The sequence below is a fragment of the Saccoglossus kowalevskii genome, chromosome 20 (genome assembly GCF_978046115.1).
Source record: "Saccoglossus kowalevskii chromosome 20, keSacKowa6.1, whole genome shotgun sequence".
In the NCBI taxonomy this organism is placed as follows: Eukaryota; Metazoa; Hemichordata; class Enteropneusta; family Harrimaniidae; genus Saccoglossus; species Saccoglossus kowalevskii.
Genome location: NC_140660.1, coordinates 11,905,208 through 11,925,919, shown reverse-complemented (window position 1 = coordinate 11,925,919; position 20,712 = coordinate 11,905,208). Strand labels below are relative to the sequence as shown.

The 20,712-nt window shown below is 39.8% G+C and overlaps 1 protein-coding gene across 1 annotated transcript; it reads left to right on the top strand.

Annotated features, from left to right (window-relative positions):
• Positions 1-7,848: 7,848 nt before the first annotated feature.
• LOC100375561 (uncharacterized) lies at positions 7,849-12,600 on the top strand. Its single transcript, XM_006811993.3, has 9 exons — positions 7,849-8,121; positions 8,676-8,706; positions 9,090-9,206; positions 9,336-9,465; positions 9,759-10,072; positions 10,243-10,501; positions 10,701-10,952; positions 11,240-11,611; positions 11,812-12,600. The coding sequence occupies exons 1-9, from the start codon at positions 7,971-7,973 to the stop codon at positions 12,469-12,471; spliced, it is 2,286 nt and encodes a 761-aa protein (XP_006812056.1). The 5' UTR covers positions 7,849-7,970; the 3' UTR covers positions 12,472-12,600.
• The last annotated feature ends 8,112 nt before the right edge of the window (positions 12,601-20,712 follow it).

Here is a 20,712-nt window from a genome sequence, read left to right as displayed (position 1 = left end):
TTATGAGTCTGTAAAGCAAATAGAACACGTGATGAGGCCATGTTCAAATGATGACATTTACTCTACGGATATTGGATCTAATTGTGTACCTCCCAACGGGACGTATCATGAGCTTGTGTTTTGTCTGACCGTGACATTGAAAAGCTCGTCATTAAAATTGAACGACGTTCAATGGACCATTTTCCGGACACTGCTAGAATCCCAGCGTTATGATTGAAATCGAACGTAAAAACAGGACAAACAAAGGTCATAGCGTCGTAGTCGCGTCAAACATCGCGTGGGATTCGACAAACGCGAAGTATTTTGGGGGACATTTCCATGCTTAATAATGTGCTGTCCACTTTTGATGGTAGACAATTTCGATTAAGTGAGGGTATTCGAAAGCAATATTCCTCTGTCGAAGATCGGTCGGTCGATATGATCTATGAAACAATGAAATTCCAGTTCAAAATCAAATCGTTCGATTTTTGCGGTAGACGTTCGACGCGCGTCTCTCATGCATCTCGCGAGATCTCGCAGTTGTACGGAAAATCACTTATCTTCTTCGAAAGCTCAATAACCACGGAATTTTCCGTACTGAAAAAGAAGGCTATTATCTCTAATAACTTTTCATTGGGGGGAAACGGGAGTGGACGGGATGTACGTATACATGTAGCGTGTTGACTTCAGTCACAGCTGTATCTATGTGGGGGAAACTACGTGAATGAATCTCATGGGGGCTCTTAGTGTATAACTGGATAAAGGGTACCACCGAACCTACAAACGATTGAGCATATCCATACAATTTGTATAACCTATGTGTAGACCCCTTGATTATATATATTTTTTTCCGTTTCAATGAAGGCACAGTTAGTTAGTAAGTTCAGTTTAATGTAAGTAGTTTTTAAGCACTTTGACGAGAGAATTTGAATACCTTTACTGCATCGAAATTGACCATCATCAAATGTGTACAGCACATTATTAAGCATGGAAATATTTTCTAAAATGTTTTCGCGTTTGTCGAATCCCACGCAATGTTTGTCGCCACTACGACCTTTCTTTGCCACAATCTATCCTCCTAGTTGCCACAAACTACCCATTTCGGGTTGTCACAATCTATCTTCCTAGATGAATAGTTTGCGGCATCTACATGGGAAGTTTGTGGCAAGTAGATGAGTAGTTTGTGGCAACTAGGAGGATAGTGTGTGGCAACTGGGAGGATAGTTTGTGAAAACTAGGAAGGATAGATTGTGGCAACCAAATTGGTAGTTTGTGGCAACTAAATGGGTAGTTTGTGGCAACTAGGAAGATGGATTGTGGCAACTAAATGGGTAGTTTGTGGCAACTAAATGGGTAGTTTGTGGCAAATAAATGGGTAGTTTTTGGCAACTAAATGGGTAGTTTGTGGCAACTAGGAAGATGGATTGTGGCAACTAAATGGGTAGTTTGTGGCAACTAAATGGGTAGTTTGTGGCAACTAAATGGGTAGTTTGTGGCAAATAAATGGGTAGTTTTTGGCAACTAAATGGGTAGTTTGTGGCAACTAGGAAGATGGATTGTGGCAGCTAAATGGGTAGTTTGTGGCAACTAAATGGGAAGTTTGTGGCAAATAAATGGGTAGTTTGTGGTAACTAAATGGGAAGTTTGTGGCAAATAAATGGGTAGTTTGTGGAAACTAAATGGGTAGTTTGTGGTAACTAAATGGGTTGTTTATGGCAACTAAATGGGTAGTTTGTGGCAACTAGGAACTTACAAGATAGATTGTGGCAACTAAATATGTAGTTTGTGGCAGCTAAATGAGTACTGTAGTTTGTGGCAACTATATGGCTAGTTTGTGGCAACTACTAGTAGTATACTTTTGTGCCAAATATTTATCCCGTATCAGACTATTTATAAATACAAAAACTGTTTTGTCGATTCTGTATACACATAATGCAACAACATCCGTATCGTACTGCCTTTCATTACAGATCGCGTATCATGCCCTAGCAACCATACCCCGTTAACGACACCTCTATTAGCATAACAATGATTACGCCACTACGCTTACAACAGTATATATATATATATACTAGTAATTTTTCAGTCGCAGTCTGACAAAAACAACAACGCAACTAAATTAACAAACAATAACGTGAACGTTAAACAAAGGGATCCTGCAGGTAGGCCAGACACTCTGGTTCTCACCACAGGGGGTTACGCCCCCCCTACCAATCCCTAAGCAGAAACAAAACACACTACAATGTATAAAAACTACGTGGATCACACTACGGGTAAATAACTGACTACAAGGAAACGTGTTGTTATAAGGTCTTTAATTAAAAGTAAGTATGATCATAAGATCAACGTGACAGCATGTAAATGCGTGTACCACCCTACGTAGCGTACTTGATGCTCGGTGCCAGACTCACCGTGAAGTTCGTAACCAGATGTTCCGCAAAGCTACTAGTAGTATACGGTATATGGGAATGAGTGTTATATTGTAATTTTGTCTTGAAATTGTTTTATTTTCACGGCTTTTAATGTTAAATAAGAGTATAACCAACGGGGCATGCTAGATCACACCGATGGGTCGGGGGAATTCAAGAGAACACATTCCTGGGACGAATTGATCGTCTTATTAATATTTGATTGAGAGGCGATTTGTATTTTCTGAAACATGGTCAGCTCTCGAGTTTCGCTTGTTCTAGGCAGAGGTCTTTCTGCAAATTATCAAGTGCGGTTCAAAAATATATACTGTAAAACATGTCTTTTTAGCTAGTATTTTAGCTAATTTACCTAATCTGTAATTTCGTCAATTCAAGATGTTACTAATTTAAAATAAAGTATATTCTCACAATGAAATTGTTGACACTTTAGCTAAATCAAGATTCAGTTAATTCATGCATGGAGTCAAATTCGCTAAAATGGCATGTAGCTATTTAAATATGGCGTTTGTAGCATGTGACATATGGCTCTCTATGTCGATATCCCGGGACTGAACTCGCGAGAAGGGTGAGTTTATGGGCTGTTCATGAGTGACTGGCAAGAATATCTTTGGTTGAACAGAGGAACACGACTCGACGTTTCAAATAAAATGCCACCGCGGGCGCGTTAATGCTCAAAACACGACACAACGAAGTCAAATTCGGTGAAGCGACAGGGAGTCCTTTTTGCCTAATAATAAACTACATGTACAGCGATCCTTTTTGTAACTAAATCACTGTGCGCTTAACCCCGAAACGCATTATGAGTTAGTGAATTTGAAACTATGTGTTGTTTTTGTTTGTTGATTGGTTGGTTATTTTGTTTGTTTCGTTCTTGTTCTATTTTGCGCCTTGTTTTACATCTGTGTGACGTGGACGCAGGGTATGGTACTGAATGAAGCTCGTAAAATGGACATTTGTACCGTGCTCTGTGACGAAGTACTGCCATAGTGACGTAAAGAGCTCTATGCGCTTTCAAACGCACTGACCCCAGGCGTGTGAGGTCACCATACATGCGTTGCACGCATTGTCGTGTCTCGCGTTTTATTGGCTAATACCGGCGTTTACTTTCGCTGCTCTTTCAAGTGGGGTAACCAAGCGTGAGAATGGTAAAAATAGCAGTAGGGCGATCAGGACAAACAATTGTGACGTAGGAATGTTTTAAATAAAAGTTATGTTCCTGTTTATTTCGCGAGCTATCTGTTTTTTGTTTTGTTTTTTGGATTATCATTTCCGGGCCAACATTTACGGCAATTACAGAGCGACGTGCGCATTGAATGTATGATCAAAAGAAATGAAATATACATGTACCAATAACGAATTCATACGGTGAATGTATCTTTCTGTCACAAATTCACAAAATAGTCCCGTTTATAGTCTGCGCATTCCTTCAAAAGATTGAGACATAAATAGCCACATTTTTTGATTAAAAACTGAAAATTGACACAAACTTTGCCTGTTAGCTTCAAAATTAGGGTTCATTTCCAGAAATATTAAAGAATAAAAGAAAAATGCAGAAAAAAATGGTATTAGTAGCTGACATTGAAACAATAAATATTCACACAAATGTTGTTTGTTTTTTTGGGCATTTAACAACAATTTTATTACATTAAAACAAGGTGTAGCACATATTTCTTAAAGAAACAAATCGTCAATGTCATCGGGGACGGATCCTCCTCTTCTTAGCAGCCCCACCCAGTACATCTCTTAGCGAAAACAGGAACTAACATCCTCCGCTTCCGACTCCGAGTCACGTGCAAGGTCTCGTGAAGATGTTCTCGTGTTCCTGTCACGTGTGTATCTTTCTTATCCTGATTTAGGCGGTTTCTCTTATTTCGAGAAGGTCATCCAAAGCAATCGTCCTTGCTGTTTTCAATCCATCGTGATTGTTGTATGCCGAGAAGTTAAAGTTTTAAGGAAGCTTCTCAACTTGTTAAACACTCAGATTTGTGTACGTACGGAAAATGTTTACATTGGATCCACACAAGTTATCATTAACACTGATAAAACTTAAAGACTCCATTCTCGTAACTTTAATCTGTACAGCTAAATTAACGTAACGGGGGGGGTTAACGGTGTATATGTAATTTTCAGAACAGTTTGAGTGAATCAATAACAATATACTGTTTTTATTTTATTTTATTTAATAATATGTTTTTATTTTATTTATTTTTTATTTTATTAAAAATACAGATCACTATTAAATTTAGAATTGTTAAAGCAACATTTGATAATAATCGGGGGTGAAAAACAATACTAACTCGTTCTACTTTAATCAACGAATGACTTCAGTTGATCTGATCATGCGAACTGCCCGGTAGGAGCTAAACCCCGTGGTGACGTCCAAACTCCGATCAAAACACACACACATGCGTGATTGCCCAGATAGCGCCACACATAATTTTCGTTAATCGCGCAAGCCACTAAATGAAGCAACCACGGCGAAGGCGACTGTTGGAATCCTCGTACGGGGGTGTTATCATTCATTCTCGAACTTGCAGTTGTTCGTTGCGTTGCTACGCGGCGATTACAATTCGGAATTCCTTCCAATAACTAACGCCTGTATAGCAGGAATTCTGGAATACCCACGAGGAGTCGTTAATCAACGAGTATTTCTTTCTATACATATCCTATAAATACATTTCAGCCACTTCTGGTGACGGTGGTAGACCGGGAAATTTAGGGTGATCGCGGCATCGATTTGTTCTGGCGACCAACGTCAATAAAATCCTTTTACAGTCGGTGATCTCCAGCCACAAGTACAAAAATACGAAAATGCAAATAAAAACATTTGCAATAGAGCAACATAAATGAAAGCACTACGCATACCGGAAAATCAGATATGAGCGTAGCATGCCATTAATACCATACAAGACTGAAATATGTAATGAATGTCGGTGTAACATTTTGTCTATTTCCGTATTTTTCTATAATTTTTGTCACAATTTTTGACCAAAAGGACGTAAATACATATTAGTTATAAGTCTTGATCAAAATGTTGGGGAAATAAATATGCAGATAGTGGAATATTCTTACAATACTACATGTACAGCAACTCAACTATAGACCAGAAGATGGCGGCTGCCTACACGTAACGTAAGGCAACTTACGCTACGAAACAGCCGTTAAAAACACCTGTCAGATTGAGTCCGCGATATTTTGTGGTGACTTTATTTCATACAATCAAAGTCAAATCGAAGCATATATAAAAAGGCTGAAATCAACAAACAAGCTGGTCTATCATTGGTCCGACTGTTAGATTTTAGTAACGGGTGTCCAATCAGGTATAATATTGCAAATTTACACGAGTCAAGCTCGTGATGATAACATGCGTTTGTACGCACACCACAAAACAAATCGTTTGTTTATCGTCCTTCATGGTCAAGCTGTGTTAGACTCGAGTACAGAAAGATAGGGGGAGCCGACGAAGATGGGACTTCAAAAACACTGGGAGATACGCTTCATCTATGATCCATAGCTTTAACGATCGGAACTGACAGCGAATCGCTTGCAAATCGGCAGCATCAAAAACAACTATCATAGTATGTGTGCCGAAAAAACACGCAGGGCGTGAAGTGAAACGCCAACTGTCTTCAAGTCGGTACCTCAGCACTCGAGCTGAGTCTCCATGAATGGCAACTCGCCGACAGGCTCGGACATGTCGGGATGGAATCAAAATAACACGGCCATGAGAACGAGATGTGTTACGTAATAACGTGACTGACAATCGGAAGGAAAGGAAATAACAATAGTCATTGTATATTGTCTGGAAGTTTTGTCAAGTAAAAGTAAAAAAAAAAAACATAATTATGAGTGTAAATCGGCGATGATGACGGCCGCCGAAAAGAAGACGTACTACATTAAACACTTCGCTCATTTTTTAAGTTCGATTTAATCAACAATCAAATATGAAGCTTGATGTCGAATTTCCCAATAAGTATATATTTGACAAAAAAACTACCAGAATTAGTACAATTTACAGATTCCGGTTCAAACTGAAAACAAAACTACATAAATATTTCAATAATTGCCCTCATTTTAAAACCTAGACGATATGGTATGCAAACCAATGTAGATCTTGTATATTTGAAGACACGTTACACAGCACGATATTTCACAAGCTTACGTATACGGAATACCGCTTACAGCGCGTCGTGTGGGTTTTGTAGTTAACATCAGCGCAAAATTTACAGAACCCTGACAAAATACGCAAGATTTCGCCGGAGAATCGTGTTGTCGGTGTGGCAAGACAATCCTGAAATATCTGAACTCATGCTCATTTCAAAAACCCGTTCTCTTGCAGTTTTGGACACGCGAGTGTCTTCGTTAACAGGTTGTTGAAAAATTGTCATCCGGTTGCCAGAATATTAATTGACATAACCATTCCCGTCTATCATTTGGGGCTAAATTATTATGTACTTCATTGTTAATTTATTGTTAGTACAAATTACTAAAATTTAAATCAAATTTGTTGGCGAAAAATGTGATGAAAGTTGTGTCCAGGTCTAGTATTCTGTGAAAAACTTTGGTGTTTTCACGTACATTCGATATTCTCGTGGGATGATATCCTAAAATCACGACGTTCCCAAACAAAACATACCTGCCTCAGGTTTTTGAAAAATCTGTTTACCTAGGGGGTCTTTTTTTCAAGATGATATAAAGAATTATAAAATAGAGTGTTGAACGTAAAAAAAAGATTTGTTACATTAAAGTTTTCGATAGTCTGCAATGCCTTGAACATAAAAACATGTGTTAGTGTGACGTGTACTCCGCATCTTGGGGGTTATACGTTGGAAGGTAAATGTGACGACATTGCCGCTTTCAGCTGGAACTATCTGCTAGCTTCAATGCACGCGATTCCTTTTTTTCAAAAGCTGAAAGGACCAGTTAAAGATGAATTGAAAAGGGTGAAATAGAAAGGACCCAGCCGAGCAGAACAAATATCTTTGTGTGAAAAGCTTTAGAGGGTGCACTTTGAAACATTTCTATGGGTCTTGTTTAACGATGAACAATACAAAAAGTGTCCCTTGTTTACCGGTATGTACTGATAGACGCACCAATCACCTTTCAGTGGGTCGTGACGTAGCAAGTCGTTTTGACTTACAGCCGCCTTCTTACGTATGAATACTATACAACAAGGGTTACGGAATCTAGCCCGAATTTATGGCATAATACTGATATTTTGATGACTCAGGTTCAAATTATTATGATTTTTAGGATTCGAATGCGTTAAAATTTAATCCGGTAGTGTTTGAATAAATATACCACGTTTGACTGGTTAGTAACCATTGAAGTGGAAAGAGAACCCGACACCCCCGTGAGTCTTCCATAATGGTTGTGCCCTTTGTGCGATAACCTATTAAAAGAGAACGGGGTATTCGTGAGAATTCATTCATCTCTTGAGCAGCCAAGAGTCCCGAGCTGAGAATACGCGAATGTCCGTCAGCCTATAAGATTTTTTTTTACGCCAAGGAGATTCATCTGGAAAAGCCCGATCCAGCAGTGAATTTTAAACATTTTATTACCATGGAGATTGACCACGCAGACGCCGGTGTATACGATGCCATCGACTATTATAACGTGGTGTCTGAGGAGAGACTACGGTTCCTACAGTACATCGAACAGAACGTAGTCGGCGGGGAAGCCAGATTCAACGGGCCATTCGGAGAACGACAAGGTAGGTGCTAACAAATCACACAACAAAAACTATTTCTCTATTACCGGAGAACTTTTCAGTTTTGAGATTTTTAAAAATATTCAAACGCTCCTGGTTGAAATACCCCCCCCCCCGATCGCATGCCGGGTTCACGTGTTACCCGCGGTGACCCCGGGCGGGGCTATTAGACCATTCTGCCTGACTCGGTGTCTGCAACAAGAATGACGCTGTACATTCGATCCCCGCTGAATTGGCCTGATCGGTCTAGCGAACGCACTGTTCTATAACTCACAGCGCAAAGCACGTGTTCGTCGGTATAAGCGCACTATCACAGTCCATGTGGTTTTGTGGGCATATCGGCTGTTTATATTTGCGCCCACGCATACACGAGTTTCTCTTCACCTTTGCTGATTTCTTGAATTGCAAACGAATTGAACACGGCCATCGAACGTTAACTTACCTCTACTCTACAAACACGTGAGCGGGTAAAAAAAAATCTATGAAATTGTATTCACTGCTACAGTTCTTTTATCGCTTCTTCGTTCTCATTATGTTTTTTTTTTAATTCTTTGCAGTGGTCTATTGTGATTATACAGCTTCTGGAAGGTAAGATTGTCTATTATATTTAATTATGCAATAGTTCGTAGACCCTTCCTCCTTCATTCCCCTTGATTAACATACGGCGGTTTCGACCCGGGAAAATAGTGTCTGGTCTGACGCCAAACTAGTTAATAAGTTACATAATTTGCCAAGTTTATTGAGGAGATGTTTGAATGTGTGTCAGTCATGTCACGCAACGCGACCTCACATATATATTGTTCCGAGGTCACCAGGGCCATTGAAAGCAGTGATATGGCAACTGTGGCATCTGTGTACGCCGCGGACTATTTTGTTTGTTCTGAATTTGTTTACTAAAGCAAAACAACAATATCTGATGTGTTTACGTGTAAATTATATATATATATATATATATATTGTTTCAATTATAGACCGTTGAAGTTTATTGAAGACTACATTCAAAAGAATGTTCTGCCACACTACGGAAATACGCACACGACAACCACCATTGTATCCAAGCAGACGACAAAATTCAGAACAGACGCAAAGTGAGTAACGCAAGCAACATTCTTTTTTTTTGCTAAGATTTTTAAAGAATGACAGAATAATGCTAAAATATATATATTTTTTATTTAATTTAAGAAAAATTCTAAAGAAGTATATGTTTGTATTTTCAGAGATCTGATAAAGAAAAGCGTGAATGTTGGTGACGACGATGCCGTCATATTCTGTGGAAGCGGGGCCACCGGGGCCATTCATAAATTGTACCAGGTTATGCAATTAACGGAAGAAAAGGCGAAAACAACGGTAAGATGTCGAAGTATTCACAGTGCACTTAATGTAACTGATCTGTGTGTCGCTTTTCGGAGGCCATGGTGTCAGTAACCATGCAGAAAGTAAGCGCGAGGTTCTCTGACAACAACCGGTTGACGAGCTTGAATATATTTGAGAATAAATATTGATGAAGATAATTAAAAAAAAAAATATGTCTAATTGGTCGATAATTAAAAATCATTATAGAAAATGCTTAAAAAATTTGAGAGGGGGAAAGCTACGTCGTTCTCCGTGATTTCATCGTGAATATCATTTCGTCTGCTCAGGTCGTGTTTGTTGGTCCCTTCGAACACCACTCCAACATCTTACCTTGGAAGGAGAGCGGCGCTAAAGTGATCCGCGTTAAAGAAACAGAGAATGGAACTGTTGACACTGGTTACTTGGAAGAACAGTTGAAAGCGGAGAAGAAGAATGGTGCAGAAGTTATGATGGGTGTGTTCTCAGCTGCCTCCAACGTGACTGGAATCCTAACAGACACCAACAAAGTGTCTGCTCTACTCCACAGATACGGGGCGCTGGCATTCTGGGACTACGCCACAGCCGGTCCCTACCTCAACGTCGAGATGAACCCGCCAAGCATGTAAGTATAATTTCTATCAACGCACTGATGCATGTCACAAGATGGCGCAGTCGTATATTTTCAAGGGGAGATGCCGTGTATACTACTTAGTAGTAATATATTGTAGCCCGCTACACAACGAAGCTAGAATACATATATTTATGCCATTTTTTCATGTCTTGTCTTTTCAGGGATGGGAGCGATTGTTCTAAAGACGCGGTTTTTATTTCTCCTCACAAATTTGTTGGCGGTGTAGGAACTCCTGGTCTTCTTATTGCTAAGAGATGTCTCTTCAAGAACAGGGTCCCAGCATCAGCGGGCGGCGGCACGGTCTCGTACGTCTCGCGAGAGAAGCACTACTACTTGAAAGACATTGAAGCTAGAGAGGAAGGCGGTACACCGGCTATCACTGAATCAATCCGCGCTGGTATGGCCTTTCAGTTGAAAGATGTAAGTAGCATTATCTTTATTCTGTGTGGATCAATTTACAAAATTAGTAAATAGTATCCTTCCAAATATGATAAATAGTTCATGTGATTTTAGCGTTTCTTTTAAGGTCAGAAAGTGGCAATTTTCATATAACCATGCAACATGTGTACAACATTATGCTACATTTCATTCACATTTTCTGTTCGTCTGCTCTTTTTAGGCTGTCGGTACTGACGTTATTGAAGCACGCGAGGAAGAGCTGTGTAGAAGAGCCTTCGACAGGTGGCAGCATAACAGAAATCTCATCATCCTGGGATGCCGAAAACCACGCAGACTACCTATATTCTCCTTCCTTGTGAGACATGAAAAGAGCGGGAAACTTCTGCACCACAATTTCGTCTGTACTCTGTTGAATGACTTATATGGTATTCAGGCACGAGGAGGATGCGCATGCGCAGGACCTTATGCTCATGTAAGTATAAGTCTGTAATATGATGGTGGGGGGGGGGTTCTAGTTTTGAATACCACAAAGGTACGGGTCAAGGCAGACGCGCAATACAGTCGAGTATTTAAGCGTATACTATTTATTGCATTCGAGCTTAATACTTGATGTTCCATGCCGCCCAAATATGTCACATGACTTCCGGCTCAGACGAAAACGCTTCACTAAAGTACGCGCTGGACATTTCGGACACACCAACAATGATTCCATTCTGTTTTTCTTGTGCTTATAGAATTTGTTTTTCTTTTTGTCTTTAGGATTTGTTGGGAATCTCTGAGAAGATTGCTGATAAATTCATTCGGATTCTCGACGAGGACAGAATGAAGAAGGAAAACAAACAGCCATTGGAGGCGCTCAGGCCAGGATTTGCCAGGATCAATCTCCCGTACTTCATGCATGATGACGCCGTCGATTACGTTCTGGAAGCCATTGATCAAATAGCCACCAACGGTTGGAAACTGCTACCATACTATCGCTTTAACCCAAACACAGGGGCATGGGACCATCGTTATCCGCCATTGGTCACCAAAGCCTCGCCAGGGAACATGAGTTTGCTTGATATTACATTCCAGAATGGATGGTTTGATGCACCATTCTGCCAGGAAAGGATTGAAAGCCTAAATTTGAAGGTACGTACTAGTATTATGTTAAGATAGTTCGCTAGCTGTAGTAGTTGTGATATTCATATTTTAATAGTCGGGCTAATACACGAACAAACAATGACGGTAACGTTCCTTTTCAATATTATCGGAGAAAGTTGAAGCTATACATTCAAACAAAAAGTGTAAAAGAAAATTAATGTGTTTTTTTTTATTTTGCCTTATTACAGAAAGTACTGGCGGAAGCGGAAATAGAGTACGATTCAGTGGATATTGAGAGAGCGAGCGCAGACATTCTCGGTGACCCAGAATTTGATATCAGCGACGTAGAGGATTACTTTCAGTGGTTCCTTCAACCCCGCGAAGCACTGCACTGTATGACAACCGACAACGGTCCGGAAGTTAACATTGCCGAACTCCCTATAAAACCACTCGGTGGGAATATGTACCCAGAGTTCCGACGGGAAATCAGCCGGGAAAGCGGTTACAACAGCGAGGATACGAACGATTTCGAGTTTGAGAGCGGAATTGACGTCAGCGTTCCGGATGTAGACGATGGCGAATCAGGAAGCATGTTCAATGTGGGAAGTGAGAACGAGGCAGACTATTTCGCGCCAAGCAAGAAAAGAAAACTTGAGGAGTCCGGTTACTTTGAAAACGACTCTTTCTTATCGGATATTAGTGAATTCGCCGCGAATGACATTGATCACATAAAAAGGATCTCAAAAAGGCGGAAAACGACCGGCGATGCTTGTTTCAGCTCGTTTTGCAAACATGAACAATGCCTCTGTGAAGTTTGCTTCACGAGAGACTCAAATAAATTCAATTTCTCGCGAGAAGACAATGACAGTCTTAGTTTTTCAAATTACTCTGACTTTGCTCTGTCATAAACTATTGTACATATTTATACATAATTGTAAATAGCTGAACAGTATTTCTCTGCAATTTTTTCAGATTTTTTTCTTGTATATTTTTGATAAAAGTTTCAATGACTTGTGAGTTTTTTCTGGACTAGCTCACCTTACTTCAGTAACAATGCATAGCCATGACGTGTAGCTATAATATTATGCATACTTAGATTCAAAACAAAACCAACTTAAAAATAGCCAACTTTATCTTGACCAAGTCCCCGGAACTGCGAATGATGTGTATGTAAATTTATAGTTCCGGGAGCTATTGTACTACTACTACTATTATTATTAATATTATTATTATTAATAAATATTTATTTTATTTGTAGATTTGTGAACGATTTACAATTGAAGAAGATTTTCAGATTTTCTATTTTTGTGAAAGATTAAACGGAAAAATGTTACACAGTAATTTTGTTGTCGTATTTATTTATTTGTTTATTTACATTTTCTGAAAATATGACTTCCAGCGTGAGTTTGGAGATGAATGGATTCACATCGCGGAGGGATACACTAAATTGTGCTACTACGAATGTTCGTAAGTATGGGAATAGTTCTTTAAAAAGTTGAATTGTTTTGGTATTTTTGGCCAGAATTGCCCATATAATTTTGATAAACATGACAACATCGCCAACTGTCCCGTTTATCGTTCCAAATTTGGTTGAGTGTCTTATATTACGGCAGGCTCTCGCGTGAGCACAGCAATGACTCGCACCTTGGACAAAACGTTGAGTGTCCAAACCGTCGTTGAATCCCAGGTATATAAATGTATCCATTAATTTGATTGGCTTAGGTCCACACAACTTGACATGATAGCCCGTGAACCTTCTTGGTGGCCGCCATTTTGTTATAAAATTCAACTTAGAAATTATAGCGCAAAACAAAATCTTGTGATGATGCAATTTTACTGTCAGAGTCAAGTCCTAATAGCCCATTTTCCGTTCATTGCGAGAATCACGCGTTATGCGTGGAATCGAACGTAAAAACAGGACAAACAAAGGTCATAGCGTCGTAGTCGCGTCAAACATCGCGTGGGATTCGACAAACGCGAAAGTATTTTGGGGGCATTTCCATGCTTAATAATGTGCTGTCCACATTTGATGATAGGCAATTTCGATTAAGTAAGGGTATTCGGAAGCAATATTCCTCTGTCGAAGATCGGCCGGTCGGTGTGAGCTACGAAATAAGGAAATTCGAGTTCAAAATCAAATCGTTCGATTGTTGCGGCAGACGTTCGACGCGCGTCTTTCATGCATCTCGCGGGATCTCGCAATTGTACGGAAAATCACCTATTCTCGATTCGTTTGGTATTGTTTTACAAGTTTTTATCATCTCAACGACATCGTCCGAGGCTGAATCGAACAACATGCAATTGAGTAATCAGTGTTTTCCCTCAGAAGTGAACATCTGTGCTTAAATTTCAAGTGATATTTTGGTCGAATAACAACATACAATTAAACTTGAAATAGAACTTGAGAAGGACACGGTACAATAGAAGTATTGTATGTACTCTATATTCCTAATGCTAATTGCGCGCAAGTCGGAAGGGCGTGAAAAGAAAATATATGACAGCCTTGTGCATTGTTAAAATTGTAAAACAAAATGGCTGCTATTCAAACAATAGTTGCTCGTCTTTCGACAAAATTGCAAAAGAAGTCATCAATACTGTCGTACTGTCGTCATTTAATGACAGAACGTAAAATTTTATGGTGACAGTCAACAAAGACAATTTAATTATTGTTTGTAGTACGCCCGTCATTTTAAGAACAGTTAGTTGCCGCTGGTCGTGAAATAAAATTTATCGTCTGCAATCAAAGAAAATATGGTTTCAAAATCCTTTATAATTTCACCCGGTCATTTATAGAAATGTACAGTCTGTTTGGAACTGTGATGTAAAGCGGTGGTGTAACTATTTTGGCGCTTTTAATAAGTAGAACGACAAAACAGCTGTCGAACCCGAATGTCTGACTCATAAAAATCAACCCATTTGCACAGGTGTGATTATGTATTCAAGTTTTTAGTCACGTGATCTGTGAGCGCACACAAAAAGAAGAATTTATTTTTCATCAAGGTTGTATATGGTATTCATTATAAACCGCACTGTGACTTCAAGTTTCTGAACTGCCCTACATTTCCCGCCAAATTATTTCTGTACATTTCCAGTTGCTTACTAATCTCTTGTTGTAAAATGCAGAACGCCATGTTTTCCCTCCACAACATTTTACCACTTTTTTGTATTTTTTTTTTAAATTTCTTCGTAAATTTTGGATCATATATGAATAATTTTACGATATACTAGTGTACACTCAGGTCTTCATCACTTTCTTTGAAAAGAAATTTCGTAAAAATGTGTATTTAGTGCAACAAATGGTTCAAGTTAAACACCAGACAGTACATTTATGAATTTATCACCTTCTGAAGATTAGAGAGTTGTAGTTTGCTACCACTTATAACAAAATATATGAAATCTACAAGTATACTGAGTAGTTTACTTCTAACATGACGACGCAAGACAATGCTCCATTGTTCTCCATTCATTGGCGGACGACCTTCTTCGACTGCCGTACCATATTATTATTCAAAATACACTTTCATCATCGAGATCACGTGATCAGTAAGTTTGGAGGTCGTTATACTGTATACCGGCTCTACAAAAATTATATGGGGCGGAGTCCTGTAAAATGGTAATCATATGTAGTTTTGTTGACGTTTTTGGCGCCATTGTACCTTCCTCATTCAAGTTAAAGCGCGGTGGTCGTCGCGCAGCGCATGTTCGAATTTCATGTAAATAAACAATGTATTTTACACGCGTTGTATACGTTGCTATGAGTCCCATATCGAACAGGACGCGGCACGACGCCTGCCGCCCTTTAATTTGAATTAAAAGTTGAAAATTAAAGGAATGTCGTCGAGTTTGTTAATCAACGAGCAATCTGTGAGGGCGTCATCACATGTGAGTTTGATACTCAACAAAAAAAATCACTATCTTGGCACGGGCTTTATCAGTCGGCGAGGGTGCTGTCAGACACATCATTTTGAGGGGTTCACGAGTACAAGTCCCAGTCCCTCATTCGTTGAACACTTTGGTATGGGGTAACTTCAAAATTGTGAAATGAAAATAAACAATTTCTGTTGGCTAGTTTTGGCCTAACAAAATACAGTAGCAATATCAATCAATGAAAAAAAAAAAAAAAAACGTGTGCGCGATTTGAAAAAAAAGGTTTGTTGCCGTTGGCGGCGCTCGTGTCTAAAACTCATCGCGTTCTTGTATTGACTGTAGATGAAATCAAACCTAAGGACGCGTGTTCTGGTGCATTTCCATGGTAGATGAAAGACACGGTCACGTTTTGTGATGCGTTTTCATGAATGGTCCAACTCGAAGTCACGTGATTTAGCAGTTAAGCTATGACATGATATAAGACGATACAATTTACTGGTTTAAAGCGCGGTGGTCGTCGCGCAGCGCGCGTTCGAATTTCATGTAAATAAACAATGTATTTTACACACGTTGTATACGTCGCTATGAGTCCCATATCGAACAGGACGACTGCCGCCCTTTAAAATGATACGAGTGGTTGTCACGGGTACGCTTGATTGATCAGGCGCCCAATCAAAATATTCAAATTTGTATGTGGTCATATACAGGCTTTTCTGACACGATCACGTGTGCCGAAGTGCTCGGCCTCGCGGATTGGTAAAATTGACAATTACAGTGAAAGTTGTGATGACGTCACCATCTACAGAAAAGATGATGGGAACCTCATGCAACAATGAGGACAATGCAACCTCGCACATGTTTTAGTACAACAAATTACTCCCACATTTCCCACAACTAGTCCCACATTAGTCGATTGAGGCGCGGTGGTCGTCGCGCTGCGCATGTTGTTTGACATTTGTGTTGATAAACATTAATTTTCCCACAATCCAATGCGCTCTTAAAATGGAAATCACAAATATGTGATTTGACCTGGGCGCGACTTGCACTGAATACCTCCGGTGACTCCTTCGATACCTTCCAATCACATAAAATTACCTAATTAAAGCTAGGAAACGTCTCAATTTGTAGTCGTTGATCTGCGGTCAAAGTCGCAATCTTTGTTTATATGAGACCCACATATCTCGCGCATGTGTGGCGCGACGAGTACCGCCCTTTAACCTAATTCTTTCGCGTGACAAATACTTGTAAATCGCCAAATAATTTACTATATCCTCAGTTTGGTCACACCGATTCGACACTGCTTTGGGCGAGGTAGATCTTGTGTTACAAACTTATCTATGAACATTCCCACAAATAGTACACATTGCACCTTCATAGTTGGCACAATAGGGTCAAATCGTTTTAATTTCCCGCGATTCAATGCGCTCTTCTTCACGAGTACCGAGATTTGACCGCCGGTGACTCTTCGGATACCTTCCAATCACCAAAGATTACATACTGTAGCTGAAGCGTGGTAACCTCTCAGTTTGCACTCGTTGGTCTGCGCAACAGTTAAAGTCGCCATCTTTGTTTATAAAAGACCCATAACTCGCGCATGTGTGGTGTGGCGACCACTGCCCTTTAAATGCTAAAGTCTCATCTATTACACTGAAAAAGAAAGAAAAGTTATTGTTTTGTTTCTTTTTCCTGTACATTAAGTGCTCACGGCATAGGGTCAGTAGCACGAGGAGCCCTGATGTCATCATTAATCAGAAATGGAATTTGGTGATCATGTGAATAATATTGCTTCACTTAGGGAGCCAGAAAATCTTTGTGATTCATCATGAGACACACTGTTGAGAAATGAGTTCTTACATTTCCATACAGTACTTCCGGTTAGTTTACGCCAATTAAACTGAGATATTGCATCCGTTATTTGGAATAGCCTAAGTGGAAGAAGCACTACAGACATTTTTGACCGTTCTAACACATGTGTCTTACTGATCAGTGCGCACTCTAAGCCGATATAGCGCGCCACTGACGCAGGCAGATTTCCCGTGACGCTTATGCTAATTACAGTCCCTCCATGTTTATGTCTATTGGGAGACTGTGTGCTAATTAAATGACGTCATTGACTCAATAGAAATCATACATTAATATAGTTACATTGTATTTTGAAAAACATCTGACTATAGTTATGAAATTTGTAATTTTTGTAAAATAAAATGTATATTTTACAAACAAAATAAGTGAATACGAAGGAAACAGCATTTTTCTTGTTCCCCGGTTACCTATGAAGACACATACAATCAACACACTAAATTCTGCTTTGATATACGCAATCACGTCTTGATCCCCTCCTACTTGACCCCCTCCCCCTATTTCCATCATACTAAGGCCAGGTGAAAAGTTCTCTGTTTCTCCTTTCATGGAAATTTTAAAATAAGGCGGCGAGGCGATTTTTTTTGAATACTGAGCTAAAATGGGGGGAAATTTGAGACAAGTGCGAGTACAAGCGCATTTTGGAATGCATAGTTCAAAATGATGCGCGCGGAAACGAGAAACAGAGATATTTTTTTTTCTCAGTCTAAGCTGGTCACCAAGTTTAAATGGCGGCAGTCGTCGTGCCGCGTCTTGTTCGATATGGGACTCATGGCGACGTATACAACGCGTGTAAAATACTTTGTTTGTTTACATGAAATTCGAACGCGCGCTGCGCGACGACCACCGCGCTTTAACAAGTGTCTCTGCTTTTCACACTGATAAATAGGTTTCGATTGTATACAGTGCCACCAGTGGCTGTTCCTGGTTCCCTGCGTCTATAGCACACTCGATGAATCGGCTAAAAACACAACTGAACGTAACCTTTTACGGTGCTGAATAAGAAAAGTTAATACAGCCGTGATTTTAGGGAGGACCGACGGCTACTAGGAAAGCAGCGTGCCCATTGAAACTGCGTCAACTGAATTACCGTGACGGAGGTAATTCCCTCCATGACTATATTCAACAAACAAGCTGCCTCCAACTATCCAATTACTGAAACTGAACAACTCCGTTGTGTGTGTTTTTGAGTAAAAAAAATATAACGACATCGCACGTCTGTTGCTGCGGGCAGCGTTTAGAAGACATACTTCTCACGCATCGCGAGACGAAGGTACGGAACTGCGACATTTCCTGCTGTGACGTCAGCAAATTAGAGTCATTTTCGGCCACACAACTATGTCGATTGCCAAAGCACAGGGCAGCGACCAGCTTGCATTTATGTAGAACAGACCATCTCAGTAACAGGTCGTCTGATTGGATGAGTGATACAATGGCTGTCAGTAGATAGTAGTAAGGACGAATGCCATTGGATGTGATGTGGTAATACAGTTACCGCAGAAAGAAAAGAAATGGACCGTGAATGAATACGACTGGTTATTGAACTGATTTCATGCCTATGTTTTGACCACATAATTCAAAATGTTTAAAGCACATTTGATTTTATACTGCGTTTTCTCTCTTTTCTCTATACACCTAGTGGCAAAAACAATATAATTCATTCGTCCGTAAAAACACTGCGCGCACATATTCGAAAGTGTTACGGACGCGTCAAATGTATTTCTACTTTTGGAGAATGTGCGCCTTTTATAAGTGACATTCGGACGCAGAAGCGCTATGCCCTGGACGCAAACGCTCGCACGGCGCAACACGTTTTTCGTTGCCACTATTCCAGGCTGTTATCTCTCATTCAATTAAAGCGGGAGAGTCGTCACCTGCGCATGCGTCAGGTGGCCATAGCGTACCATTGTTTACAAACAAGCGTCTACCCATGAGCCTTTGCATTTTTAGCGTGTGTTGTTCTCGTCGCTCGGAACTCAATTCTAGAGCTTGCGCAGGTGACGACCCTCCCGCTTTAAATTCGCTGGATGCGCTGTTCGCGAGTTATCAGCGCCAGATTATGAAATCCCGTCATGCATTGCAGTTGCAGTTCTGCTTCTGGTGCACGCTGAATGAACTACTGCGTGGGTGAGAGTCTTAATAATTTTTAGCTGGAAACTGAATAGATGTATAATAACAATGTGACATTATACCGCATATTTCTTGAATTTTTTGAACAAACATTTTGTATGCAACATATTTTGAAGTTTGGAAATGTAAATATGGCGTTGTTACGACAATTTAAAAATGTTAAACGGGAGAAAGCTTCATCTCAAAAAATAGGCTTTCCTTAAAAGAGTTGCTTATTCTTGGTGGTGGAGCTACGTCACAGAACGTTCTATGTTGCTAAGGCGCCACGATAACATGTATTTCTAAGGGCTTTGTGCGAGCTGCTGTGGAACGCCGGTCGAAAGGTAACATCTACAGTCGATCGAGGAAACAGCACAAACCCAACTTTGAAGTAATCCTGAGCAACCGAATGTATACTATATGATGCACATATAGGGGAAATCTGCTCAGGGGAGTCTCAACAACTATCCCAAAGTACAGTTTTCTGGGAGTTTTCGGCTTTGGTTTTCAACGTGATGGTTGCCAGGCGGTGAAATTGCCCGGATGTCCGCCCTGGTGATACTTAGAATTCTCCTTCACAACATTATAAACATATCTTGATTTGCTCAGCAAACTTGCATTCCGAATAGAAATCCTTGTTTAGTTTCCTGTGTGGCAGAGATAAATTCTAACGTATCAACGTCAAGGAGTGACATTTTGATAATTGTTTTCTTGTTTTACTTAAAGCGCGGTGGTTGTCGCGCAGCGCGTGTTCGAATTTCATGTGAATAAACAATGTATTTTATACGCGTTGTATACGTCGCTATGAGTCCCATATCGAACAGGACGCGGCGCGACGACTGCCGCCCTTTAACAACTACTACGTCGGATTTCACGTAGAGAAGTAAAGAGCCTTTTCTATACCCATTTTCAAAAAAATATGAATACATTGAATGGATGGGTGGATGAAAAGAAATATTGAACCAGGATTTATGAAGTTATGATTTTACAATTCGTCGAAGCATTCCTGATTATAAAACTGTTTTCTTAATAGTAACACGTGTCTCTGTGTCACGGAGATTATTCCTCCATGTATTCCCTTTTAATTCCCTCTGTAAAAAAAGCAACAAAGCCACTGTAAAAATAAATCTATTTTTGAGACAATGTAACAATTTCCAACTGTCATCGTATAGATGTTCAACATTAATTTTCCTACCATTGAAACAATCTTGGAAATGAATGTTTTTCAAGTTTTGTTTTGTTTTTTTGTTTTTCTGGCTATCAATATAATTGAAATATACATAATAATTGAAATATACATAATAATTGAAATA